At 42.0% G+C, this 24798-nt stretch overlaps 1 protein-coding gene and 1 non-coding gene across 2 annotated transcripts; both read left to right on the top strand.

The window, feature by feature from the left end:
- The first annotated feature begins 1861 nt into the window (after window positions 1-1861).
- Window positions 1862-23784, top strand: SLC46A3 (solute carrier family 46 member 3). The gene is made up of 6 exons (XM_002748925.6): window positions 1862-2365; window positions 2832-3044; window positions 7894-8764; window positions 10877-10960; window positions 19462-19618; window positions 22281-23784. Exons 2-6 carry the CDS (start codon window positions 2856-2858, stop codon window positions 22369-22371), a joined length of 1392 nt encoding a protein of 463 aa, XP_002748971.1. The 5' UTR covers window positions 1862-2365; window positions 2832-2855; the 3' UTR covers window positions 22372-23784.
- Window positions 19755-19860, top strand: LOC118154254 (U6 spliceosomal RNA). The gene has a single exon (XR_004744140.2). It is a non-coding gene; the product is annotated as a U6 spliceosomal RNA (small nuclear RNA).
- Window positions 23785-24798: the final 1014 nt, after the last annotated feature.

Raw genomic sequence — 24798 nt, 5'->3', positions numbered from 1 at the left:
GGACACTAATTATTTTTGCCCCATAAGAAAGGACATTTTCAGCCAGGTGTGGTGGCACATGCCTGTAATCCCAGCACTTTGGGAAACTGAAGCAGGCAGATCACATGAGTTCAGGAGTTCAAGATCATCCTGGCCAACATGGTGAAACCCCATCTCTACTAAAAATACAAAAATTAGCTGGGTGTGGTGGCGGGCACCTGTAATCCCAGTTACTCAGGAGGCTGAGACATGATAATTGCTTGAACCTGGGAGGCACAGGGTTCAGTGAACCAAGATCCCACCACTGCACTCCAGCCTGGGCTCAAAAAAAAAAAAAAAAGACATCTTCTAATGACATTTAGAATATCTAGTACTTAGCACAAAGTACTGCAATTTAAAATATTATGTCTTCCTTGCAAATCGCATCTTATTCATTTATTCATGTTTGTATACCTTCTTTCCAATATCTATGCTCCACTGTTTGAAACTCTTAACAAGTGCTTCATAAATGCTGATTTGAAGAAGCTGAGAAGATTAAGTGGCAAGTCCAAGGTTACCAGCTACTAAGTAGCAATTAGGACTCAAACCTAAGACGTTTAACTCTACCTTCAGTGACATAACTGTCATTTAAGGAGTGCTGAGGAAGAGAAAGCAGCTCTGACATCCAGGTGCTGACCTGGTGCTATCTACTGGGCCTTGGTGTTGCTAAGAGCTTTTCCGGACCTTGGTGTTCTGTCCAATGAAAACAATTTCACAGAATACCAAAGTCAGACAAGGGCATTCTGTAACCATGATCAAGACGAAAACAAGACCACGTCATAATTTTGTCTGAACACAGACAGCCTTTAGGCATTAACCACAAAAATGACAAATACGTGTGACCACTGGTTCTTTATTATTCATGGCTTAAGCCTCTCTCTAGACTTGACTCCTTTTTTTTTTTTTTTTTTTTTAAAGATGGGTTTTCACCATGTTGGTCAGGCTGGTCTTGAACTCCCGACCTCGGGTGATCCGCCCGCCGTGGCCTCCAAAGTGCTTGGATTACAGGCGTGAGCCACTACGCTCGGCCAACTTGACTCCTTCTAAATAAGACTTATTAAGATATCCAATTATGGAATTACCGCCACTTCCTGACAGCAACCAATCCAGAGTAAGGCCTTGCTTTCTTGAACTCTTCCCAAAATCACATAACACAAGGCAATAATAAATTCTAACACCTTCTTACTGAGATGCCCCCGCGGTTCCTCACGCACGCATTCCTCCTGGCTTCAAGAAGTTGCGACAAGCGTGTTCCTGGTGAGTGTGTTGAAGAGCACTGACGGCTCCCCCTATGCCCAGGGGCTATGCTGTGTATACACACTGAGGGTTTAATTAGATAACCTTGCAAGACTGTTAATATCCCCACTTGGCAGATAAAGATATGGAGGTTCATGAAAATTTAACGAGTTGCTTAATCCAACCCTCCGCTAACTCTGCATGGAGCACCCTCGTTCCTATACCCTCTGCCGGCGCCCACTCCCCTCTTCTGTGGGCACCGGCCCGGCGGACCGGGATCCTGCTAGGAGCTACAGCCCAAACATGTTACTTTTGCAACAGATCTTTCACGTGTTTGTATGAGAAACGATATTCGGGTTCAGAAATGCTTTGCAACTCCAGAGCTGTTGAGCCTGCGGCGCGGCCCAGCACGCAGCAGCGGTGCAGCGTGACAGCTCGGTCGCGCAGGATCCACTCCGGGCCTCCGAGGGCGGGTGCACGATCCACTAGCGACTCTCCTGGGGGGAGTGACGTCGGGAAAGACCAATCGCCGCAGGGGCACCGGCCGCAAGGCCCAATCGCAGGAGAGTGGGGTAGGACAGTGACGGCGCAGGCGGCAGCCGACCCCGCCTCCTCGGCGGACAGCGATGCTCGGCTGGCGGCTGCCGAGTCACCGCCGAGCGCTGGCCGGGCCGCGGACCGACCGACAGAGGAACCGATCGGCTGACTGCCCACCGTGCCGGAGCAGCAGCTGCCCCGCGCCCCACCGCCCCGCGCTGAGGCGGAGTCCGCAGGGCCGCGGGGGAGCAGAGGGCTGCGCCGGGAACCGTGCAGGTGTCACGCGGGACGCGGAAGTGTGCTTGTCGTGGTCTGCTTTCAAATACGCTTGAGACTCCCGGACAAGCGTAATTTGGTCGAATTCGACTGGAAAGTCCCCTCCCCACCCCAGCGCCGGCCGCGTAGCCCGGGCTCCCCGCCCCTGCCGAGGTCACTGTCCCCGGCGCGTCCTCTGCTGCCCCAGCCCAGAGGCTGCTCTTGAACCCGGTCGCGCGCAAGTGCAGGGCATCAGAGGCGACGGCCCCGGGCACGGCCCGACCTGTGCCCAGCCTGGCAGGAAGACTGTAATCGCGGGGTGAGTTAAAAATAAGGCCCTTCCGATTGGGAGCTGCTTTTTAAAAGGCCCCCTCCCTGTCCGTTGTTAACAAGCAGCAAAATAACAATAACAGTTGTGCTACTGTGGCTTCCCAAAAGGAACTTCATTGTTGAACTTATGAAAAACCCTCTGGCAATATACAGTGTGGGAACTGTACTGTGATCATTGGCTAACCAAGATGGGTGACAGTTTATTATTTCAGACTCAAAGGCGGCTTGAGTCCTACAATGTCCTAATCATAAAAATGGAAAGCATGGCCGCCTTAGGTGTTACAGGACACTCAACTCCAAAGTAAAAGTTATTCTCTGAGAAAGTGCGCACTGCCTTTTCCGTTCTCTAGTTTGCTTGTTGAAACATTTACTCCACAAAATTGCTCAAACTTACCCTTGAATATCTTGCCTCTGGGATGAGACTGATGATCTTTCTCCACGTTCTCCTTTTATAGAATACAGCTACCTCCGCAGGCAAGATGAAGATTTTATTTGTAGAACCTGCCATTTTCCTTAGTGCGTTTGCTATGACTTTGACCAGTCCACTGACAACACAGTATGTTTATCGGAGAATATGGGAAGAAACTGGCAACTACACTTTTTCATCTGATAGCAATATTTCTGAGTGTGAAAAAAACAAAAGCAGTCCAATTTTCGTATTCCAAGAGGTAAGAAATGACAATATCCATAGAATTTAATAAAAAGGGAATGTGTACCGAGCTTTTGAGTCAGAGGACCCTGCACTCATCATCCATTGCTCTCTCTATGGCAGCCGTCAAAGTCCTAAATTCCAACGTAGTGGCCTTTACTCAGATCTCATCCCATTTGAAGTTTCCTGATACCTTTCAAATCTGCCTCTTCTTAAAACACTCTCCTCTGTGACACTAGCTTTTCTCCTTTCTCTCGGAAAATTTCACCACAGTGTCATCTCCTCTGTGGCTGTCTTCTTCCTTTCTCCTAAAAAAAAAAAAAAAAACTCTGAAAATTGGAGCAGGGTGGGCTGGAATGAGCAATTTGGTGGACAGGGGTGGCTGAAACATGATGTTTCTGTCCTCTCCCTTGCTCTCTTTCTCCCCAGTCCTTTTACTGTTTCTGCATGTCCCAGCTTTCAGGGACTCTAGAAGGTGGCCCATCACTGAAGACTGTGGGCCAGTGTTGGTCACAGATGGAGTGGAGGAGCATTTATTATTTGGTGTTGTCAAGTCAGCCTTGGCTCTCATGTGATGAGGAGCAGCTCTGTGGGGACATCTGGAGTGGGAAGTACCCACCGTTGCTCTCACCAGAAATGTTTAGCCAGATATTAAGGAGCCTTTCTTGCTCTCTCTCCAGCATCCTCCCCCAATTTTTGTGTGTAAAACAGGAGGCACTTCACCATTCTCCTGGTCCCTTAGGCAGTTTTTGATAAAAGTCTACTGTTTCAAAATGCAAAGAGATAGTATCCAGATTTGGAAATGTTTTTTTCCTACAGTGCCTCAAAACCAAATCACATCTGTAAACTCTGAACTCTTCCTCTTGGGGACATTTTGTGATGATAAAGGAGTGGTGCTGCTTCCCAGTGACATGAAATTAGTTAAAGGGCATTGAGTCACCTCCTGCTGGCTCTGCCAGTCTCTGTGACTGGGAAAAGAGCCTGAGAAGGAGGAAACTCAAACCGCCCGAGTCAAGGTTCTAGCACTTCATGAGGTATCCGTCCATGTGTCAGGTGGGACCTTGCTGGGGTGAAGCCAGGCAATTTGGCACAACCTCTGATCTTATTCATTTCCTCATTCCCTTGGGAAACGTTTTTCTTGGAAGTGATTATTTCTGAGCAGCCTGGAAGACATTAAGGTTCTGGCCTAGGGTAAGGTCAAAGAAAAGAAGGGCCCTGGGTCTCACCTAACGGTCTTGTCTCCCTTTTAGAACAGCTCCTATGTTATTCTGGGGAGTCAGAAGCTTCATTAGGCTCAGAGTTTCTTTTTATTGTGTGTTTATTCATGCATTAAACAAGTTTATCTCACATTATCCTGTGGTGGCAAAGATAAGCAAAATGGTCCTGAACCAGAGAAGCCCAGTCTCTCTAGGTTGAGAAAAACACACATAAAAAGAATAGAGTTTAACAAATCCTCTTTCTTTTTCTTTCTTTCTTTTTTTTTTTTTTTTTTTTTTTTGAGATGGGGTCTTGCTCTGTTGCCCAGGCTGGATTGCAGTGGCACGATCTCAGCTCACTACGACTTCCGCCTCCTGGATTCAAGCAATTCTTCTGACTCAGCCTTCTGAGTAGCTGGGATTACAGGCATGCGCCACCACGCCTGGCTAATTTTTGTATTTTTAGTAGAGACAGGGTTTCACCATGTTGGTCAGCTACTCTTGAACTCCTGACCTCATGATCTGCCTGCCTTGGCCTCCCAAAGTGCTGGGATTCCAGGCGTGAGCCACTGTCCCTGGCAAATAAATCCTCTTAGTTTCAAAGTTGGGGTCCTAGAGCAGGGGTGCTCTTCATATTTCGGCCCTGGAGATATTTGTTAATATACATACTTGAATCCCATCCTGGAACCTCTAACACAGTGTTTTATAACCTTGACTGCACATTGGAATCACCTGAAGAGTTTATTTTATTTATTGTGCATTTATGTATGGTACGGTATTTTTTGAGACAGGCTCTCATTCTACCACCCGGGCTGCAGTGCAGTGGCATGGTCATAGCTCACTGCAACTTTTAACTCCTAGGCTCAAGGGATCCTCCCACCTCAGCCTCCTGAGTAGCTGGGGCTACAGGCACGTGTCACTACACTCAGCTAATTTTTAAATTTTTTTTGTAGAGACAGGGTCTTGCTTTGTTTCCCAGGCTGGCCTTGAACTCCTGGTCTTAAGTGAGCCTCCTGCCTGGGCCTCTCAAAGTGTTGAGATTACAGGAGTGAGCCACCGAGCCCAGCCTTACTTTATTTTTTTAATTGACAAATAATCTGTACACATTCATGGCATATATAGTGGTGTTTTGATACATACAATGATTCAGATCAGGCTAATTAGCATATCCGTCATCTGAAACATCTCTCATTTCTTTGTGTTGGGAACATTCAATATCCTCCTTCTTGCCATTCGAAACTATGTTATGTATTACCGTTAACTGTAGTCACCCTATGGTGCTATAGGACACTAGAACTTACTCTTCCTCTCTAGCTGTAGTTTTGTAGGCTTTGACAACTCTCTCCTTATAAGCTCATCAATTTCTGTATTTGATTCTGCACTGTCTTTCAGCCGACCCCTAGGAGCAGGCCCTCTGGTTGCAGTGGGAGGGACCTGGGAGGAGAGGACTAGAATGTCTGGGAAAGTCTGCTGCTCTTGCCCTTTTGGAGTGAGGGGAGACAGGCCTTGGTCCAGCCAGCTTGGTGGCTTTTGCAACTGTACAGGTGGCAGGTGTTGGCCCTCCTCCAGCCTGGCCCAGCTGCTGAGAATCCCCTACTGCTCAGAGCAGTGGTCTCATGTCAAAGATTTTTGCCAAATTTTCAAATTGATTTTTTTCATTTATTTTTTCTCAATTGGATTAATATGCAAGAGAACCTACTACTCTAGGTCCCTTCCCTTAAAGTTGGTGCTCTTAGACCTCACGGGTGGCAGGGTGAGAAACCACCCCTACCCTCACCCTGCCACCCGTGCTGGACTCGTGGCCCACTCTCTGTTTGCTCCTTTGGACAAAGGAACATTTTTGCTTCCCAAGAGGTATCACCATCACCTTCAGTGATTCATTCAATGACTAAAAAAGGTTTAAATCTCTTTTTAAAATCAGCTTAGTATTTCCCAGTATACAAATGGTACATACTGGTTTTTATTTTGCTGTTTTTTCTTTTTGAGATGGAGTCTCACTCTGTCATTGGAGTGCAGTGGCTCAATCTCGGCTCACTGCAACCTCTGCCTCCCGGGTTCAAGCAATTCTCCTGCCTCAACCTCCCGAGTAGCTGGGATTACAGACGCCCACCACCATACCCAGCTAATTTTTATAATTTTAGTAGACACAGGGTTTCACCATGTTGGCCAGGATGGTCTTGATCTCCTGACTTTGTGATCTACCTGCTTCAGCCTCCTAAAGTGCTGGGATTACAGGCATGAGTCACCGCGCCCAGCCAGCACACACTCTTTATATTAACTTTGGAAAATACAGAGAAATGGCAAGCAAAAAATGTTTTAAGATCACGCAAAACTCCTTCCATCAAGTAACTAGTGTAATGATTGGCACATCTTCCAATCTGTGTGTGTATGTCATCTGTCATTGTCATTTTGGCCTTGAAAGTTTGAGTTTTATCTTACTCCTCAGGTCATGACACACTACCACCTTTATTTACTTTACATTTTTATTTATTTGAGATTGAGTCTTACTCTGTCACACAGGCTGGAGTGCAATGGCACAATCTTAGCTCACTGCAACCTCTGCTTTCTGGCTTCAAGTAATTCTCCTGCCTCAGCCTCTGGAGTAGCTGGGACTACAGGCATGTGTCACCTCGCTAGGCTAAGTTTTGTATATTTAGTAGAGATGGGGTTACACCATGTTGCCCAGGCTGGTCAAACTCCTAACCTCAAGTGATCCATTCACCTCGGCCTCCCAAAGTGCTGGGAGCATAGGTGTGAGTCACTGTACCCGGCCTATTTTTTTTTTTTTTTAATTTATTTTAGAGAGAGGGTCTCGCTATGTTGTCCAGGCTGGTCTCAAATTCCTGGGCTCAAGCAATGCTCCTCAGCCTCCCACAGAGCTGGGATTACAAGCATGAGCCACCACACTCAGCCATGGCATGCTACCATCTGCAGATAGTGTAAGGTTCCTCTTTCAATTTTATCTTATTTTTAATTCTTTTATTTAGTAAATAAAGAAATATGTTTCTCGCTAATCTATTTGTGGAGACAGAGGTTTAAAAAAAAAGGCAACAGCCAAGGGCTTCCTAAATAAAGGCTAATTTTTTTTGTATTTTTTGGTAGAGACAGAGTTTTACCATGTTGGCACCAAGCTGGTCTCAAACTCCTGACCTCAAGTGATCCTCCTGCCTTGGCCTCCCAAAGTGTGAGGATTACAGGTGTGAGCCACCATGCATGGCCAAAATCTGGAACTTTTTGATCACCATTTTGAAGCCACAAGTGTAAAATTCCACATACAAGTTCTCAATGGAAACCGTTTTATGCACAGAATTATTTAAAATATTGTATAAAATTCCCTTCAGGCTATATGTATGAGGTATATATGAAACATAAATGAATTTTGTGTTTAAATGTGAGTCCCGTCCACAAGGTATCTCATTATATACATGCCAGTATCCTCAAATCTGAAAAAATCCAAAATCCAAAACACTTCTGGTCTCAAGCATTTCAGATAAGGGATATTCAGTCTGTACTTGCTTTATGTACTGGATGAAAATGTAAGCTCCATTAGTCCCGCGCATGCACCAGAGATTCCCCACCCATAACCTACTGGCCACAGGGAAAAAAGCATGCACCATGATATTTTTACGCACATTGTGTAAACTACATTGTCTTCTTTTTCTTTCTTTGCAGGAAGTTCAGAAAAAAGTGTCACGTTTTAATCTGCAGGTGGACATAAGTGGATTAATTCCTGGTCTAGTGTCTACATTCATACTTTTGTCTATTAGTGATCACCGCGGACGAAAATTCCCTATGATTTTGTCTTCCGTCGGTGCTCTTGCAACCAGCGTTTGGCTCTGTTTGCTTTGCTATTTTGCCTTCCCATTCCAGCTTTTGATTGCATCTACCTTCATTGGTGCATTTTGTGGCAATTATACCACATTTTGGGGAGCTTGCTTTGCCTATATAGTTGATCAGTGTAAAGAACACAAACAGAAAACAATTCGAATAGCTATCATTGACTTTCTGCTTGGACTTGTTACTGGTCTAACAGGACTGTCATCTGGCTATTTTATTAGAGAACTAGGTTTTGTGTGGTCATTTCTAATTATTGCTGTGTCTCTTGCTGTTAATTTGGTCTATATTTTATTTTTTCTCGGTGATCCCATGAAAGAGTCTTCATCTCAGAATGTTACTATGTCATGTAGTGAAGGCTTCAAAGACCTATTTTACCGAACTTACATGCTTTTTAAAAATCCTTCTGGTAAGAGACGAGCTTTGCTCTGTTTATTACTTTTTACAATAATCACGTATTATTTCATGGTAATTGGCATTGCCCCAATTTTTATCCTTTATGAATTAGATTCGCCACTCTGCTGGAATGAAGTTTTTATAGGCTATGGATCAGCTTTGGGTAGTGCCTCTTTTTTCACTAGTTTCCTAGGAATATGGCTTTTTTCTTATTGTATGGAGGATATTCATATGGCCTTCATTGGGATTCTTACCACTATGACAGGAATGGCCATGACTGCGTTTGCCAGGACAACACTGATGATGATTTTAGGTGAGTTCCAAGTGTAGCTTTAGAACTATGTATTTGATATTCATATGAAATTAATTTGTCTGTTGGGAGAAAACTTTAAAGCCCTCTATTTAAGCCATTCTAGTTCAATTAAAAGAAAATAGCTAGTTTGCCAGGAGTCAATAAGCTGAAAGCTAAATTTGCTTTTAAAATTTAATTCACTAGGCCGTGGATGGTGGCTCACGCCTATAATCCCAGCATCTTAGAAGGCTGAGGCGAGTGAATCACCTGAGATCAGGAGTTCGAGACTAACCTGATCAACATGGCAAAACCCTGTCTCTACTAAAAAAAAGAAATATAAAATTAGCTGGGCGTGGTGGTGCATGCCTGTAATCCCAGCTACTGGGGAGGCTGAGGCAGTAAAATCACTTGAACCTGGAAGGTGGAGGTTGCAGTGAGCCGAGATCACACATTGCACTCCAGCATGGGAGACAAGAGCAAAACTCTGTCTCAAAATAAATAAATAAATGTATTTAATTCACTGAATAACCACAATTCCCCAGATTTGCATATTTGCTACAAAATTGTTTTGAGGAACATTCTTCTTATGAATGAGTTCTTCAGTATAGCTTTCATTAAAGTGAACATTTCTTAAAATGCTGCTAAGAAGACAACTTTCTGTAAAAACATTTAGGGCAATGGCATAAAGTATACCGAAAGTATTTATAATTAAAAAACGGTATCAATTTAATATATTCAAGAAGGAATTTTTAAAGACAGATTTTGCAAATTGATCTTTCAGCAAATCGACCATTTCATGAACTGATTTTTGATGAATTGCTGGTTGGCAAATTAGATTGCTTCCTTAACAATCTACCTCATGCTGGGCACGGTGGCTCACACCTGTAATCCCAGCACTTTGGGAGGCCAAGGTGGGTGGATCACGAGGTCAAGAGATTGAGACCATCCTGGTCAACATGGTGAAACCCCATCTCTACTAAAAATACAAAAAATTAGCTGGGCATGGTGGCGCGTGCCTGTAATCCCAGCTACTCGGGAGGCTGAGGCAGGAGAATTGCCTGAACCCAGGAGGCAGAGGTTGCGGTGAATCGAGATTGCACCATTGCACTCCAGCCTGGGTAACAAGAGCGAAACTCTGTCTCAAAAACAACAACAAAAAAAAAAACCAACAATCTACCTCATAACTGTTTTTGCAGGGTTCGAATGAGATACTGCATTGGAAAAGGCTATGGAACTATAAAATGAGACTCTGGGAAAGCTCCAATTTACTCTTTTCTCTAATAAAAGTGTTAACCCCTTGCTATTTGCAGGGAAGCAGTGTGCCCAAACAGAATTAGGCCTGACTTCCCTCTAGAGTACTAGATGATCTTGGGCACATTACTGAACTACTCTCAGCCCTCATTTTCTCATCTGTAAAATGGGCATGATACTACCTAATTTAGAGGGTTTCAATGAATATTAGGTAGGTGTCAAGCACTCACTTAGCACAATGCCTACCATTCAATAATGGCCAGTTTTTCTCCCTGTCTCCCTGAGAGCTGCCAAGGCTAAGTTAATCTATGTGAAAACACTTTGATAACTGTAATCTGCTAATGCCATATATAACTGTTTTATGATGTAATTAAAAGCATACTGACTATTAAGAGTCCTAATTGAAGACCAGGGGTAATTTATGCTTGTAAACTTATTCCACCATAAAGATGAACAGGCAAGATGATAACCAGTTTACCAGTAAATGAATCAATATCACAAAGGCATGCTAACACTAAGAGTGCCAAGTCTGAAAAAGCACAAACAAAAACAAATGAGGTTAATACATAGTTAAGAAAAATAAGCAGATCAGTCTTAATCAGCAGATTGTATAAATAGATCTAGACCTAAAAATTACACGGACTCTTGTTCTTTGTACTGGAATAAGAATTCTAGAGTAAAGTAACCTTAAACTGACCTGTCCATAGTCTACTTTAATTCATCAAACAGAATTCTACAATTCATTAATTCAATTTTTAGGTGCAATGAGTTAGGATGCTTGTAGAAAAGGAAGTATTTAGACAGAGTGAAAGTGTTTCCCATTTTAAACTGGCCCGTTAGCTTTCAGAATGAGCCCGTGATTTTGAATCCTTTCTCCCACAGCCAGGGTGCTATTCCTCTTCACTATCGTGCCGTTCTCTGTCCTACGGTCTATGTTGTCAAAAGTGGTTCATTCTACTGAACAAGGTAAGTTTAATTTATTTAAGAAATATCATGAATCTACCATCTGTACCAACTCAAATCTGTGTACAATCAATGTTTAATGCTTCAGAATAATCTACAGCCCTTTTTATGCATGGATCTCCTTTTGAGTAAAGTGGTAAGCTTTAGGAAAAGGCTTACACTCTTGCAAGGGAGCTCTTGCCTAGGGCCTCGTACTTTAGACAGATCGCTGGCTCTGGCTGTGCCCCACCCCAGGAAGAAAGCAGACCTCAGGGCCAAGATGCCTGCTGGGAGCTTACCATGTCTCCTTCCTTCTAGACGGCACTCTGCCCACCTGGGTCCCTGCAATTCCCAGCCCAGACAGCTCTGGGCTCATGTCCAGTGAGGGCTTGGATGATCCTCTTCCTCAGCCACCTTCTCCTGAGGGTAGACTATGCCCAGTGTGCTCACCTGTAGACCAAGGAAGGAACCAAGGGGTGACTCCTTAGAGAGGGTCTGGCTGGACCGTGGAATCGCAAGGTGGGGTACACCCACATGTAAATGACCCTTTCTGAGAGGGTGGTGCAAGAGAAAGAGCAGAATGGGGGTGGGCTCCAGCTGGGCACCAAGGCTGAGGGTCAGCTCACCCTGGGCCACCCTGTCCTACATGGAACTCTGAAAACATCTGAGAATCCTAAGCATGTGCTAGCTTCTAGATCATTCATTACAAAGAGATATTTTTCACAGTAGGAAGGCAGAATATATTTTAGTTAACAGTTTGTTAGCCAGATTTCAAATAACTGACAACTTTTAAATGTTTAAATCCTTAGATTATAATATATAGGCCTCTAATGATGTTCTTACACTGGCCCCTACAAATGTCACAGCTGGGCCTGACCCAGAGTCCTGGCAGAAGGGCGGGTCCCACTCAGCTGGTTCCATCAAGAGACTTTCATGAAGGCCGTTATAGAGAGTGGGCATCGTTGAGGCAGCCAGAGAGATGCCCCAGATAGGAAGCAGAGAAGAAACACGATAGCCTCTCTCCTCCTTCATCCTTTTAACCAAGTGCAGCAGGAACTCGGGCCAGCAAGAAAGTCCAAGTCACACAATCTGTGGGGTCAGCCTCTCATGCACAGAGCAGGGCACACAAAGCCAAACAGTTGAAGGGGCGGGCAGGGTGAGCAGAGAATAACCAGGATGCAGCAAAGACAAAAATTAGATTTCCAGTGAGAACTAGTTACTAGTTAGATATGAGGCATATGGGGTTGTCCTCCTTCCCTTTTGTATCATCTGAATCTTATTAGATGTTGGCACTTCCTTTAATGTCAGTTCTTAGCCCGGTGCTGTGAATGTACTTATTTGAATACTTATGAATAATTTATAATTATACTATTGTATTCATATCAGTTTAGTCAACGCTGGAGAAAACTACATAATTCAGTAAGTTTAAAAATATATTTCTTATCTTTTTCTTTTTCTTTTTTTTTTGAGACAGAGTTTTGCTCTTGTTGCCCAGGCTGGGGTGCAGTGGTATGATCATGGCTCACTGCAACCTCTGCCTCCTGGGTCCAAGCAATTCTCCTGCCTCAGCCTCCTGAGTAGCTGGGATTACAGGTGCCCACCACCACCACACTCAGCTAATTTTTGTATTTTGAGTAGAGATGGGGTTTCACCATGTTGGCCAGGCTGGTCTTGATCTCCTCACCTCAAGTGATCTCCCCCGCCTTAGCCTCCCAAAGTGCTGGGATTACAGGCGTGAGGCACTGCGCCCGGCCTCTTATTTTTCACTCATAAGATGTAGTGATGTATTCACACAGCTGTTTATAAATGATGTGATGATGATTACCTTGAAAACTGCTACAGAATAGAAAAATGTATGTGAACTATGTAAAAATCTATATGTTTCTTTGGATTATGCAATAGTTCCTTAGATATGACACCAAGAGCACAACAACCAAGGTAAAATTGACAGATTAGACTTCATCTGAAAACTTCATTCAAAGTTTGTCCTTTGAAAAATTTTGTGTATTAAAGGATAACACCAAGAAAGTGAGGCCAGGCACGGTGGCTCACACCTATAATCCCAGCACTTTGGGAGGCTGAGGTGGGGGAGATCACCTGAGGTCAGGAGTTCGAGACCAGTCTGGCCAACAGGGTGAAACCCCGTCTCTACTAAAAATTCAAAAAAAAAAAAAAAAAGGAAGAAAGAAAGAAAGTGAAACAACAACCAAAAAGCCACAGAACGGGAGAAGATATTTGCAAATTATATTTGTCTAATCAGGAACTCATATCCAGCATATTTAAGAACTCTTAAAATTCAACAACAAAAAGGTAACTCAATTTAAAAATGGGCAAAGGATTTGAACAGAAGTTATACAAATGACCAATAAGCACATGGAAATCCTCAATATCATTAGCCATCAGCGAAATGAAAAGCAAAACCACTGAGGGAGCCCACTGGCCAAAACAAAATAGGCCATAGCAAGTGTTGATGAGGATATGGAGAAATTGGAGCCCTCATACACTGCTAGTGGGAGTGTAAAATGGTGCAGCCACCATGCAAAGCAGTTTGGCAGTTCCTCAGAGAGTTAGTTACCTTATGATTCAGCAATCCCTCCCCTACTTACACACCATGAGAAGTGAAAGCATATGTCTGCACAAAATCTTGTTCATGGCAGCAATATTCACAGCAGCAAAAAACTGAAGCCTACGCAAATGTTCATGAACTGACAAATGGATAAACAAAATGTGGTTTATCCATCCAGCGAACTGTTCTTCCGCAATTAAAAGAAATGTCGTTGTTACATGCTATAACATGGAAGAACTATGAAATGATCATGCCAGATTTAAGAAGCTAGTTGCAAAAGTCATATATTGTCAAGTAAATATGATTCTGTTTACGTGAAACATTCAGAATAGGCAAATTCACAGAGACAGAAGTTAAATTAGGCCTTGACTGGGGCTGGGGAAGGGGAATGAGTACTTATGGGTATAGAGTTTCTTTTTGGGGTGATGAAAATGTTCTACAGATAGTGGAGATGGTTGCAAAACTCTGTAATATACTAAGAACCACTGAATTACAGACTTTAAAAGGGTGAAGTTTGTGGAATGTTAAGTATAGTTCAATAAAGCTGTTGGGAAAAAATTTACCTGCTTTGACTTAGACCTAAAATAGAGTTGTCAAGATGTATAGTTGATTTTTGTTTACATTTGGTTTAGTTTATAAAGGCTTTTAAAAAGTCAGCTCTGCCAGGTATGGTGGCTCACACCTATAATCCCAGCACTTTGGGAGGCCATGGTGGGAGGATCACTGAGGCCAGGAGTTCAAGAGCGGCTTGGGCAACAGAGGAAGACTCTATCTCTACAAAAAATAAACATAAAAAGGTTATATCGCACTGTTAAATATAGTAATTTTTTTTTTAAGGAAAGAAAAAAAAATAAGTAAAGGAGAGGAAGAAAGAGGAAGAGAAAGAGGGAGAGTAAATGGAAATATTGCTTTATTTTGAAAAAAACTGAGTATTAATAATGGCCAATCAATGTTTCATTTAAACTTATGGGTAGGTGTGATGTGGTATTGACAAGAATGTATATTTTGTGTATTTGAAGTGGAGAGCTCTATGAATATTTATTAAGTTTACTTGTTCCGGATCTGAGTTTGAGTCCTTGATATCCTTATTAATTTTCTGTCTCATTGAATCTAAGTCTCGTATCTGGGTGTTAGGATCGTTAGCTCTTGTTGTTGCATTGATCCTTTTACCACTATATCTTTGTTGCTTTAAAATCTATTTTCTCCGATACGAGAATTGCAACTCCTGCTTTTTATTTATTTATTATTTATTTTTGCTCTCCATTTGGTTGGTAAATCTTTCTCCATCCCTTTGTTTTGAGTCTTTGTGTATCCTTGCATGTGAAACAGGTCTGGATGTAACATGCCATTGGGTTTTGGCTGTGTCTTTTTGATTGGGGGATTTAGTCAATTTAAATTTAGGGTTACTGCCATTTGATGTTGACTGGCTGTTTTATCCATTCATTGGTGTAAATTCTTCTTTATGTTGGTGCTCTTTACTTTTTGGTGTATTTTTAGAAAGGCTAATACTGGTTGTTTCTTTCTGTGTGTAATGCTTCTTTCAGAAGCTCTTGTAAAGCAGGCCTGGTGGTAATAAAATCTCTGAGTTCTTGCTTGTTCATAAAAGATTTTATTTTTCCTTCAGTTGTGAAGCTTAGTTTGGCTGGATATGAAATTCTGGGCTGAAGGTTCTGTTCTTTGAGGATGTTGAATATTGGCCCCCACTCTCTTCTGGCTTGTAGAGTTTCTGCTGAGAGATCTGCTGTAAGTCTGATAGGCTTGCCTTTGTGGGTAACCTGACCTCTCTCTCTGGCTGCCCTTAGTATTTTCTCCTTCGTTTCAACCCTGGTGAATCTAACGATTATGTGCCTTGGGGTTGCTCTTCTTGAGGAATATCTTTGTGGTGTTCTCTGTATTACCTGGGGTTGAATGTTGACCTGCTTTGCTAGTTTAGGAAAATTTTCCTGAATAATATCCTGAAGGGTATTTTCCAGCTTGGATTCATTCTCTCCGTCGCATTCAGGTACACCTATCAAACGTAAATTTGGTCTTTTCACATAGTCCCACATTTCTTGGAGACTTTGCTCATTCCTTTTTATCCTTTTTTCTCTAATCTTTTCTTCACATTTTATTTCATTAAGTTGGACTTTGACCTCTGATATCCCTTCTTCTGCTTGAACAATTCGAGTGTTTAAACCTGTGCATACTTCTCGGAGTTCCTGTATTGTATTCTTTAGTTCCATTAATTCACTCATACTCTGCTGTAAGTTGTCTATTCTCAATAGGAATTCATCAAACCTTTTTTCAAAGATCCTAGTTTCTTTACGTTGGGCTACTGTGCGACCCCCTTGTAGACCCCTGCCCGGTACCCGATCCCAAGTAACAGCTCAAGAGTTGGAAGCCGAGTTCAGGTTTATTGGGACCAGCGGGCAGGCCAGGAAAGGAAGGAGATCGGGGCTGGCTGCGACTGCATAGCTGGGGTAGGAGGGTTTTATAGGGGGATGGACGGGGCGTGGACACAGGGCTGGCGGAGTGTCGTGGGAGCTTAGGATAGGCTGTCCGTCTCTGGGCAGACTGCTGAGGTAGCTCAGAGGGTTATGTGTCGGTTCAGGATAGGCCGAGGGTTGGCGGGCTTTTCTGCTGCGATGATTGGCTGCTTGCTGTTGTCGGGCGGAACAGAGCAGCGCCTGCGATGATTGGCTGCTTGTTGTTGTCGGGCAGAACAGAGCAGTGCCTGAGGGTTTTCCTCCGGAAGGCAGGAAGCCTGGGGGGAGGGTGGCGGGACTTTCTACCGAACAGCTACAACATGTTCTTTTAACTCATCGAAGTTTGTTATTATCCATTCCTTGAAGAGTGATTCTGTCATTGGGATGCGCTCGTTCTCCATCAAGCCTTGTTCCATTGTTGATGTGGAGCTGTGATCATCTTTAGAGGGAGAGGCGTTCTGATTTTGAGTATTCTCAGCTTTTTTACGCTGGTTTCTTCCCGTCATTGTAAATTTATCCTCCTTTCTCTTTGAAATTACCAACTTTCAGATTAGGTCTCTTGAGTGGGCGTCCAGGTTGTTAGTTCCCAGGGCCAGAGCAGCCGCATTAAAACTGATGGTGCTTTTCTGCCCAGGATTCTCCTGTCGGGCTTCCTTCTTGTGTCGGTAGTAGGCGACTCTGCCTTCCCGGGGCTCCAAACCTCGGTCAGAAGGGAAACCGGTCCTGTTTACTCTGCGCCGAGCGCTCCCACGCCGAGGTGCCGTCACAGCCGCTGCCGGGCTCTGGTGTCCTGCTGGGGACCCGTGCAGGTCCTCCGAACCTGTTTACTTTGCTCCGAGAGCTGCCGCGCCAAGGTGCCGGCGGAACCGCTGCACCGGCCACGAGAGTCGCGCTGGCCACCCGTGTGTTTCCTCCACTGGGGGATCTCCTGCTCCGTGAGCGACCAGAATTTGTCTAAAAGTGTGGCGTCCTCTAGTTCTCCACGCCTTCCCTGAGAGCTGCGATCCCGGGATGTTAGCGATCGGCCATCTTGGATCATCTCCCTAGTAATATTTTTAAATGTTTAGTGTACATTTTGGCAGTTCGTTATCAGAACTACAGTAACTGTGAATTGTGACTTCATTATTCCCAGGATATTTAAATTACTCTGTTGTTAAATGCAAGCTAAATCATCTTTTGGCTGGTGTCAACATTTCTATAACTAAATGTATTCCCATCCTTCACCATTATTTAAATTGGCAATTTTTGTGAAAATATTATACACTTTAAATAATCAGAGGAGTGGGGAAATACTGCCAAAGTTTTCAGACGCCTGTCATTATTTCTATTATCTTAAATAAGAAAGGTGAGAAAATGGAATTCTGGTAATTATTTTGAAACCTCTGTGCTCTGCACCACTGTGAGCTCAGAGCTGAAGCTGCCTTCTACTATTTCACTTGGGCATCACTCATATACTTCTTGTTATTATAAACTGGGATACAGTAAAACAGACTTGATTTCTGAGGTCTATTGGATTAAAAAAAACAAACAGGATTTAAAAGATAAACTCAGCTGTTCTTATCCTTCAATCCTGTTTTATCTCTGGCAACTATTAAACAAGTTGAAATGCTCAGAGAAGCTGAGCAATGTGCTAAAGATACTTCATAATAGTATGGTTCCATCAGAACAAATGGTACACTGTCTGACCTATTTCCCATCAAGAATGGATGAAAACCCGTACAAAATAGAACCAGAACTGTGCGGTCTGTTTTCCATAGCACTATTCCTGGCTGTGGCAAGAGATCAGAAATAAAAGAAAATAATGTAGTCAGACAAGTAGAAGAACGTCCTTCCAATTAAACTGACTTAATGTATTATCATAAATCATGGAGGCAGTAAGTCTGCATGCTACTTGGTGACTGGTAAATGGGATCCTGAGTTAAGCTTTTATTCATTCATTTGACAAATATTTATTAAATGTCTGCCATGCACAAGGACAGCTGAGCCCTGGGGAGATAGCCATGAGCAAGGCAGATGTACAAGGCAGAGCGACAAAGCTTTCATTTTAGTCAAAAGAAGACACATCAGTGAGCACACAGTATTTCACAGAGATAGATGTGTATTTTATGAATGTATGCCCTATCATTCGATGAATAATTTGAAGCAATATACGAGAATATGTACAACAAAATGAAAAAGTTTAAATATAAAAATCAATACACAGTCTAAAGGTCAAGACCACGGGGAAAATCAGAATATAAACAAAAACCATATCTAATTTTGAGAGGTAATCCTCAAGCTTGGCCTTTTCTTCCTATCAGTCCAGGCAAACACAATTATTTACATGATTTGTATTGTCAATAAGGAAAATGCGTTACAGTTTATCCTGGAAAAATAAACTTGGCAAAGTAGGGAACAAGCACAGTGGCTTGTTGACGAAGTCTGCTGAAAGCAGAAGCTTTCTGAGACCGAGAAAGCCAGGTCAATCTGACTGAAAATGCTCACGAAATTTTATTCAATCTGGTGATGCAAAATTTGACGAAGAGGAAGAAAAGAACATGAAGATGGCCAGCCTGTCTTTGGAGGTTTAACTCTTCAGTTGACATTGTCTTGGATTCCAGACACAACTAAACATCAGTAGAATAGTGTCTGTTTCTCTCTGATTGTGAGCTGCTTTTACTGACCATGCAGTCATTTTAGACTGTATGAACGATGCTGAGTGGCCTACCCTTGACCAAATTTGGTGTATAGCAAGTGACCGTAGCAGAATCCCCACTCTTCATCTTGTAAGGCACCTTAGGGCAGAGGCAGTTGCAAGCAGCAAGGTGGACACGTATGTTTTAAAGAGTTGCTTAATATTAAACTGCGGCATAAACCTTCACTAGCGCACAGGATGGTTGATGTGATGCGTCAAACGCAAAATCTAGTGGTGATGGAATTTTTTGGTCACTTTGAAGAGAGGGATAAAATTCCAATTGTAAAATGTATGGTAAGAATGTCCTTTCTGCCTGCGGCTGTCACTCTTGCCAGACTGAGGAGCATATAAGGTTTTCTTTACCTTTCCAAAGGCTCTTGCAGGAAGCACTGCTTGTTCAGAGCCATCCTGCGCTTTCAGGTTTCACACACAGATTAGCACAGGGATGGAGGATGGGAGACAGCATCCTGAAGAGCAGGGGTAGAAGTGGCTTTGCCTGGGGCTGTGGCAGAGAGGAGAGACCTGCAGTTTTCAAATGAGTCAGCTGCAGTGTCTTTTTAGCTTTGCCCTGTGGACACTGGAACTTGGCTATTTGGAGTTTTCAGCCTCTCTCACATCAGGTCCAAGGAGAATCTTTCCCTTCGTTTCCTCAGCTGTAGAATGGGCTGCTGACTTCTCAGGGATTTGGGGGGAATAACTGTCATTTCATTCGCCAATGTTTACTGTTTTCCATGAATAACAATTGTCTCCATTAGTTTGTGTTTGTTGTTTTGTAATTCTGCCTTTTCTTTTTCTCCCTCTATATCCCTACCCCAAACAGGTACCCTGTTTGCTTGTATTGCTTTCTTAGAAACACTTGGAGGAGTCACTGCAGTTTCTACTTTCAATGGAATTTACTCAGCCACTGTTGCCTGGTACCCTGGCTTCCCTTTCCTGCTGTCTGCTGGTCTGTTACTACTTCCCGTAATCAGTCTATGGTATGTCATGATTTTTAATCATTCTATCAAAGGGCATAGGGATTCAGTGAATTCCCTAACCTCACCAATAAAATCACATAAATCTGTTGAAATTTTGCCTCAGAATGTGCTTTTCTCAAGAACTTTCAGACAGGAAGTACTCGCTTCAGCAGCACAGATACAGAACTGGAACAATACAGTGAAGATTAGCATGCTCCCCGTGCAAGGATGACATGAAAATTCATGAAGCATTTCATATTTTAATAAAATACATTTTTTAATTAAGAAAAAGAGAGAGCCAGTCATGGTGGTATATGCCTGAAGTCCCAGCTACTCAGGAGACTGAGGTGGGAAGCTCATTTTGAGCCCAGGTGTCTAAGACCAGCCTGGACAGCATAGCAAGACTCCCCATCTCATTAAAATAAACAAATAAAATAAATAGACGTGAAAGCATATGTCAATAATTTTGGGAGACTTAGGAAGAAAAAGAGTGACATGACTGAAGAATTAAAAGAAAGATTGTGTTTGTTATAACTCCCCGCCTTTAAACCACTGATTAAATTAGTATCTAAGATTAGATAGAGATGTATACCTTCAAACTATGGTTTTCCAGAGTACAATATCCCCTGATGGTCAAAATGAGATTGATTTTCACACGGATTCTTGTATAAATGACAAAAGCAGATAGGATATGCTGACTATAGGGTTCTCTTTCTAGAGTGGGCTTGTTTAATGGCTTTGTCTTGTCTTAATGACTTGTTTAAACTTTAATGTTTAAGTGTTTTAATATTTAAATATTCAAATTAAAGAAGCACAAATTCCATTTATGAATAGTACATATAATGAAGAGATAGAGCGTAAAGATAAAAGCAATATGTATGCCTTTTTTGCTTTCTATTTAACAAAAAATGTGAGCCAACTAGATGAGTGATTGCTGAAATGTCCAACCAAATTTATTTGACGCATTAATCTGTTTCCACTGAGCTCTATTTCATGTGGCTGATAGCATAGCATGGTGGCTGCCAGCATAACACAGTGATGGGAATCGAGGCAAAGGGGGCACAAGAAGCCAGGCCTTCTCTGCTTTCTCCTAAGCACTTTGGGGTGAGGCTCTGAGTTAGGGAGGAAAGTACTTATAAACACAGGTGTTAAGCATCCTGCCAAGATGACAAACTCTTTAAAGGGCTGGCTCATGTCTTATAGTAGGAGCTTGGTGCTTACTGTCTCTACTGAATTCTGATACCTACGTCTGTGTCAGAGAACAACAGTATTTGCGGTTCCTCTAACTTTGATGAAAAGTTATTTGTACTAGTTATGTTTTTTAAAAAGAGACTTTTTAGCTGTTGAATTAACTACATTACAAATACATGCTGTGCTGGTGAGCACATGATGAGACAATTGATCTTATACATTGTTGATAATAGTGCTTATTCGGCTATATCATAAAGCAATTCATGAACGTTATCAAAAGCTTTTTCTCTGAAGTTCATAGTGATTGATCCACCAATTCCTTTTAGAAACATACTCTAATGAAATCATCAGTAATGTTGTCAAAAATTGATATATAAAAACGTTAATTACAACAAAAAATGTTAAATGACCAAACTGTCCAACAGTAGGAGAATGTTTAAAAGTAAATGATGGTACAGCATAAAAAATGACCTAACTAATAAGAACTATAGCCAGGCATGGTGGCTCATGCCTGTAATCCCAACACTGTGGGAGGCTGAGGCAGGAGGATTGCTTGAGGCCAGGAGCTCAAGACCAATCTGGGCAACATAGCGAGACCCCCATATTTATGAAAAAAAGATTTTTTTTTTTCAACAGAGTCTCACTCTGTTGCCCAGGCTGGAGTGCAGTGGTGCGATATTGGCTCACTGCAACCTCCACCTCCCGGGTTCTAGCCGTTCTCCTGCCTCAGCCTCCCGAGTAGCTGGGACTACAGGTGTGTACCACCACCTCACTAATTTTTTAGTTTTAGTAGAGATGGGGTTTCACCATGTTGACCAGGCTGGTCTGGAACTCCTGACCTCGGGTGATCTGCCTGCCTCAGCCTCCCAATGTGCTGGGATGACAGGCGTGAGCCAACGTGCCTGGCCAATGAAAAAAAAAAAGGTTTTTTAAAAATTAGGAAAATAAAATTTACATTAAAGAAAATAATTGCATACATGGTGAGTAGAATAATGGGTAATTCTAATTTTTTTCTTCAAAAATTTATAAATTCTATAACAGATAGATAAAAGGCAATTGTCCTTTCAATAATGAGGTAAATGTAGATGGGCTCCTGAGATTCTTTTTATCCCTATACTGCTTAATATTTCAAAAATCGGAATTACATGCTGTGTTACCTCCAAATGTCCATGCTTCCGAGCTTCAGTTACAGCTACTCAACAGGAACTTCGGTAATTTCTTTAGTTATAACTACTTTATGTGGATTATGCAGGGTTAACAATGGGACAGATGGGATATCTTAGGGGTCTAGAAGAGAAAAAAATCATGTAGTTTCAAAATTATTTTCAGAGCGCCATGCATGAGTCTTGGATTCCAAATGCCAGGATACTCCTCCTGATGATTTGCCGTAATTCATTAAAAGCTATGTGACTGGGAAAAAAGTTGGAAAACAGATTACTCATTTAGATATTGTCTTAATCTCAATTTTAAAACCTCTGGTTTGCTTTTTCAGTGTTGTCAAGTGTACCAGCTGGAACGAGGGAAGCTATGAACTTCTTATACAAGAAGAATCCAGTGAAGATGCTTCAGACAGACGACCGTGATTTAAACAAACAAAAAAAATCTATTAATGCACATATTATATACTGTGACTTCTGAAGACTATAAATGAATCTCACAATCAGTGCTTCATTGATAACCAATTTTACGTATCCCCTTTCTGAACTGGACAGTCAGAGAGACAGCTCCTGGCTTTAGCTTTTTACGGTACCATGCACTTTGAACACTTTGCACAAATCATGCATTATACTTGCAATACACAAAACAAATCTCAAGTATTCCTCACTTTTGAACTTAGAAGAGAAACATTAAAATTTAAGGGTGTAAGGAGGGATCAAGAAACTTGATAAGTCAAAAGCAATAATCTCTCTGACATATTCCAGGCTCTCACACTGAGGCCAAAGAGAAAACTCTTTACCTCAGTTTCTTCATCAGCAGAATGGGTTTCTAGCCTCTCTCAGGGATTTTGAAGCCACAATGAAAATTATGATGAATCACTCATTGGTAGGGAAATAGTGATGTAAGTTTCAAATATGTTAAATATAATTTTACCTATACTTGGTAATGCTTTGTTTTCTAGAGCCTATTAAGCTGCTATTGATAGTCAGAGCTTATATACTATGACTTCTGAAGACTATACATGAAATCCACACTCAGGATATTGATACAAAATCCTTAAAAGGGAGGCACTTTAAAGAATATGTATTTTTACTTTTCTTAATATGTTTCATCAGTGACAGGAGTGATAATATTTCTATATGTAATGGGTAATTGGGAAAAAATAGATTATAAATAAAATTGCTCTAAAGAATTTAAAAATTGAATGAACAGCTAATAGTGGTATAAAGTAATTAATGTTTGGGGCCAACACTTGTTCCTTGTGTCAGTAAAAGGATATTTGCATTCCATGATCCCTGGCTGAGAATTCTACCTCTAGTCTTTTTTATCCAGCTGTTTTCCATCCTTGTTCAATTAGAAATACTGATGAGGGCATTTTAAAACACTGATCTTGTACTCCTTAAATGTGAATCCTTCAGTGGCTGTCACTGCTAGGAAAAGGATCAAACAAGCAAGCCAGCCATGAGTTGACCCCTTCCCATCTCATTTCTTACTGCCATACACTCATCCTGAGGTCCGCCTTGGTCTCTGAAAACACCATGTGGTCTCATGCCTCCGTGTCTTTTCACACACTGTTCCATTTGCTCTTCCTCCCACATTACATTGAAATTTTCAGGTCTCAGCCAGAACATTTCTTCTTCCGCATAGCAGCCTTCTTGACATCCCTCCTTACGCCCCAGTCCCTGCAGGGCTTCTGTGGCTCTTTGTGTGTACTTCGGTCCCAGCATTTTCCATCCACTTGCAACTGTTTGTTTCTGCTACCTGGCAAGCATCACCTTGAGTACTGGGACAACTTTTGATCACTCATTATATCCTCAATAAATGTTCATTGAACTAAACTAAAAGACTACAAAATTTTATTTTTACTTGTAAAAATCATTTAAAGCTATATATTTAATGCCTTATGAGAGTAACCACTGTTATGCCAATCATTAAGCCAGCCTTGCAAACAGATTGAAAAATATGCCAGTTTATATACTATAAAATTGATTTACAGTATTTTCATAGGTCCTTTAATACTTCTCATTCCTAAGTTACCATAAATAATAACACAAATGCCCTAAAGTGCAACTAAATGATTACCTTCATTGTAATCTCTTGAAAGCAGATACAGTCTTCTGTTTTATAGCATTGCTTAGGGCTTTAAGGAAATCAATGACTGCTTGGCCAGTGAATAGTACTCATAATTTAGTAACTAGAAATTCTTATTTGGATTTCTTATTTCCAAGATCATTCCTTTAAAGTTTAGCTAATATCTTCTGGGCTTGGGGCCCATGTAATAACTAAGTGATTCTCAGATGGATTGATACATTTTTGTTTTCCTTCCTGTCCAAGGTTCTTCCTGAACCAAAAGAAAAAGCATCTTATAGTTTATAAAGGAGATCTTCATTCTCCTCATTTTACAAAAGAGAAAGGTAAGTGTCACAGAGATTTGGCTTGACCGCGGTTACTCAGTGACTGTCAGCATGACACATGAATGGACTTGGCCCTACTGAGGTTCTTCATAGCTAGGGTTTGCAGTAACAGATTATAAGCCCCAAAGCAAGAATTGTACACGTGCAGCATCATGTACCCATCAAAAACACATTAGCAAAAAACTGTACCCAACTAAACTGCCTATAGTTATTATCTTTTTGGAGCTTAGACAAGATGGTCTATAAAGTCTCTTCCAGCTGAACATTCCACGGTTTTACACATCTCATCTGAACTGAAGAGCTACTGTGTAATACAGTTGAACGGTTAACAGATGGTTTCTCAGTTGAGCAAAAACTCTATTTGAGATGTAGCAAGTATAGCAGCAGATTAGATTGAGGTGTCCCAGGGCAAAAATGTAGCACAAATGAACTCCGTCT

Source organism: Callithrix jacchus, chromosome 5, assembly GCF_049354715.1.
Source record: "Callithrix jacchus isolate 240 chromosome 5, calJac240_pri, whole genome shotgun sequence".
NCBI classification, from domain to species: Eukaryota; Metazoa; Chordata; class Mammalia; order Primates; family Cebidae; genus Callithrix; species Callithrix jacchus.
This window is presented reverse-complemented; position numbering and strand designations above follow the sequence as displayed.

Coding starts and splice junctions, on each gene's coding strand:
- SLC46A3 (XM_002748925.6), top strand. CDS start 2,856: ATGAAGATTTTATTTGTAGAACCTGCCATTTTCCTTAGTGCGTTTGCT. Junction 3,045..7,893: donor CAATTTTCGTATTCCAAGAG/GTAAGAAATGAC, acceptor CTTTCTTTGCAG/GAAGTTCAGAAAAAAGTGTC. Junction 19,619..22,280: donor CTTCCCGTAATCAGTCTATG/GTATGTCATGAT, acceptor TTGCTTTTTCAG/TGTTGTCAAGTGTACCAGCT.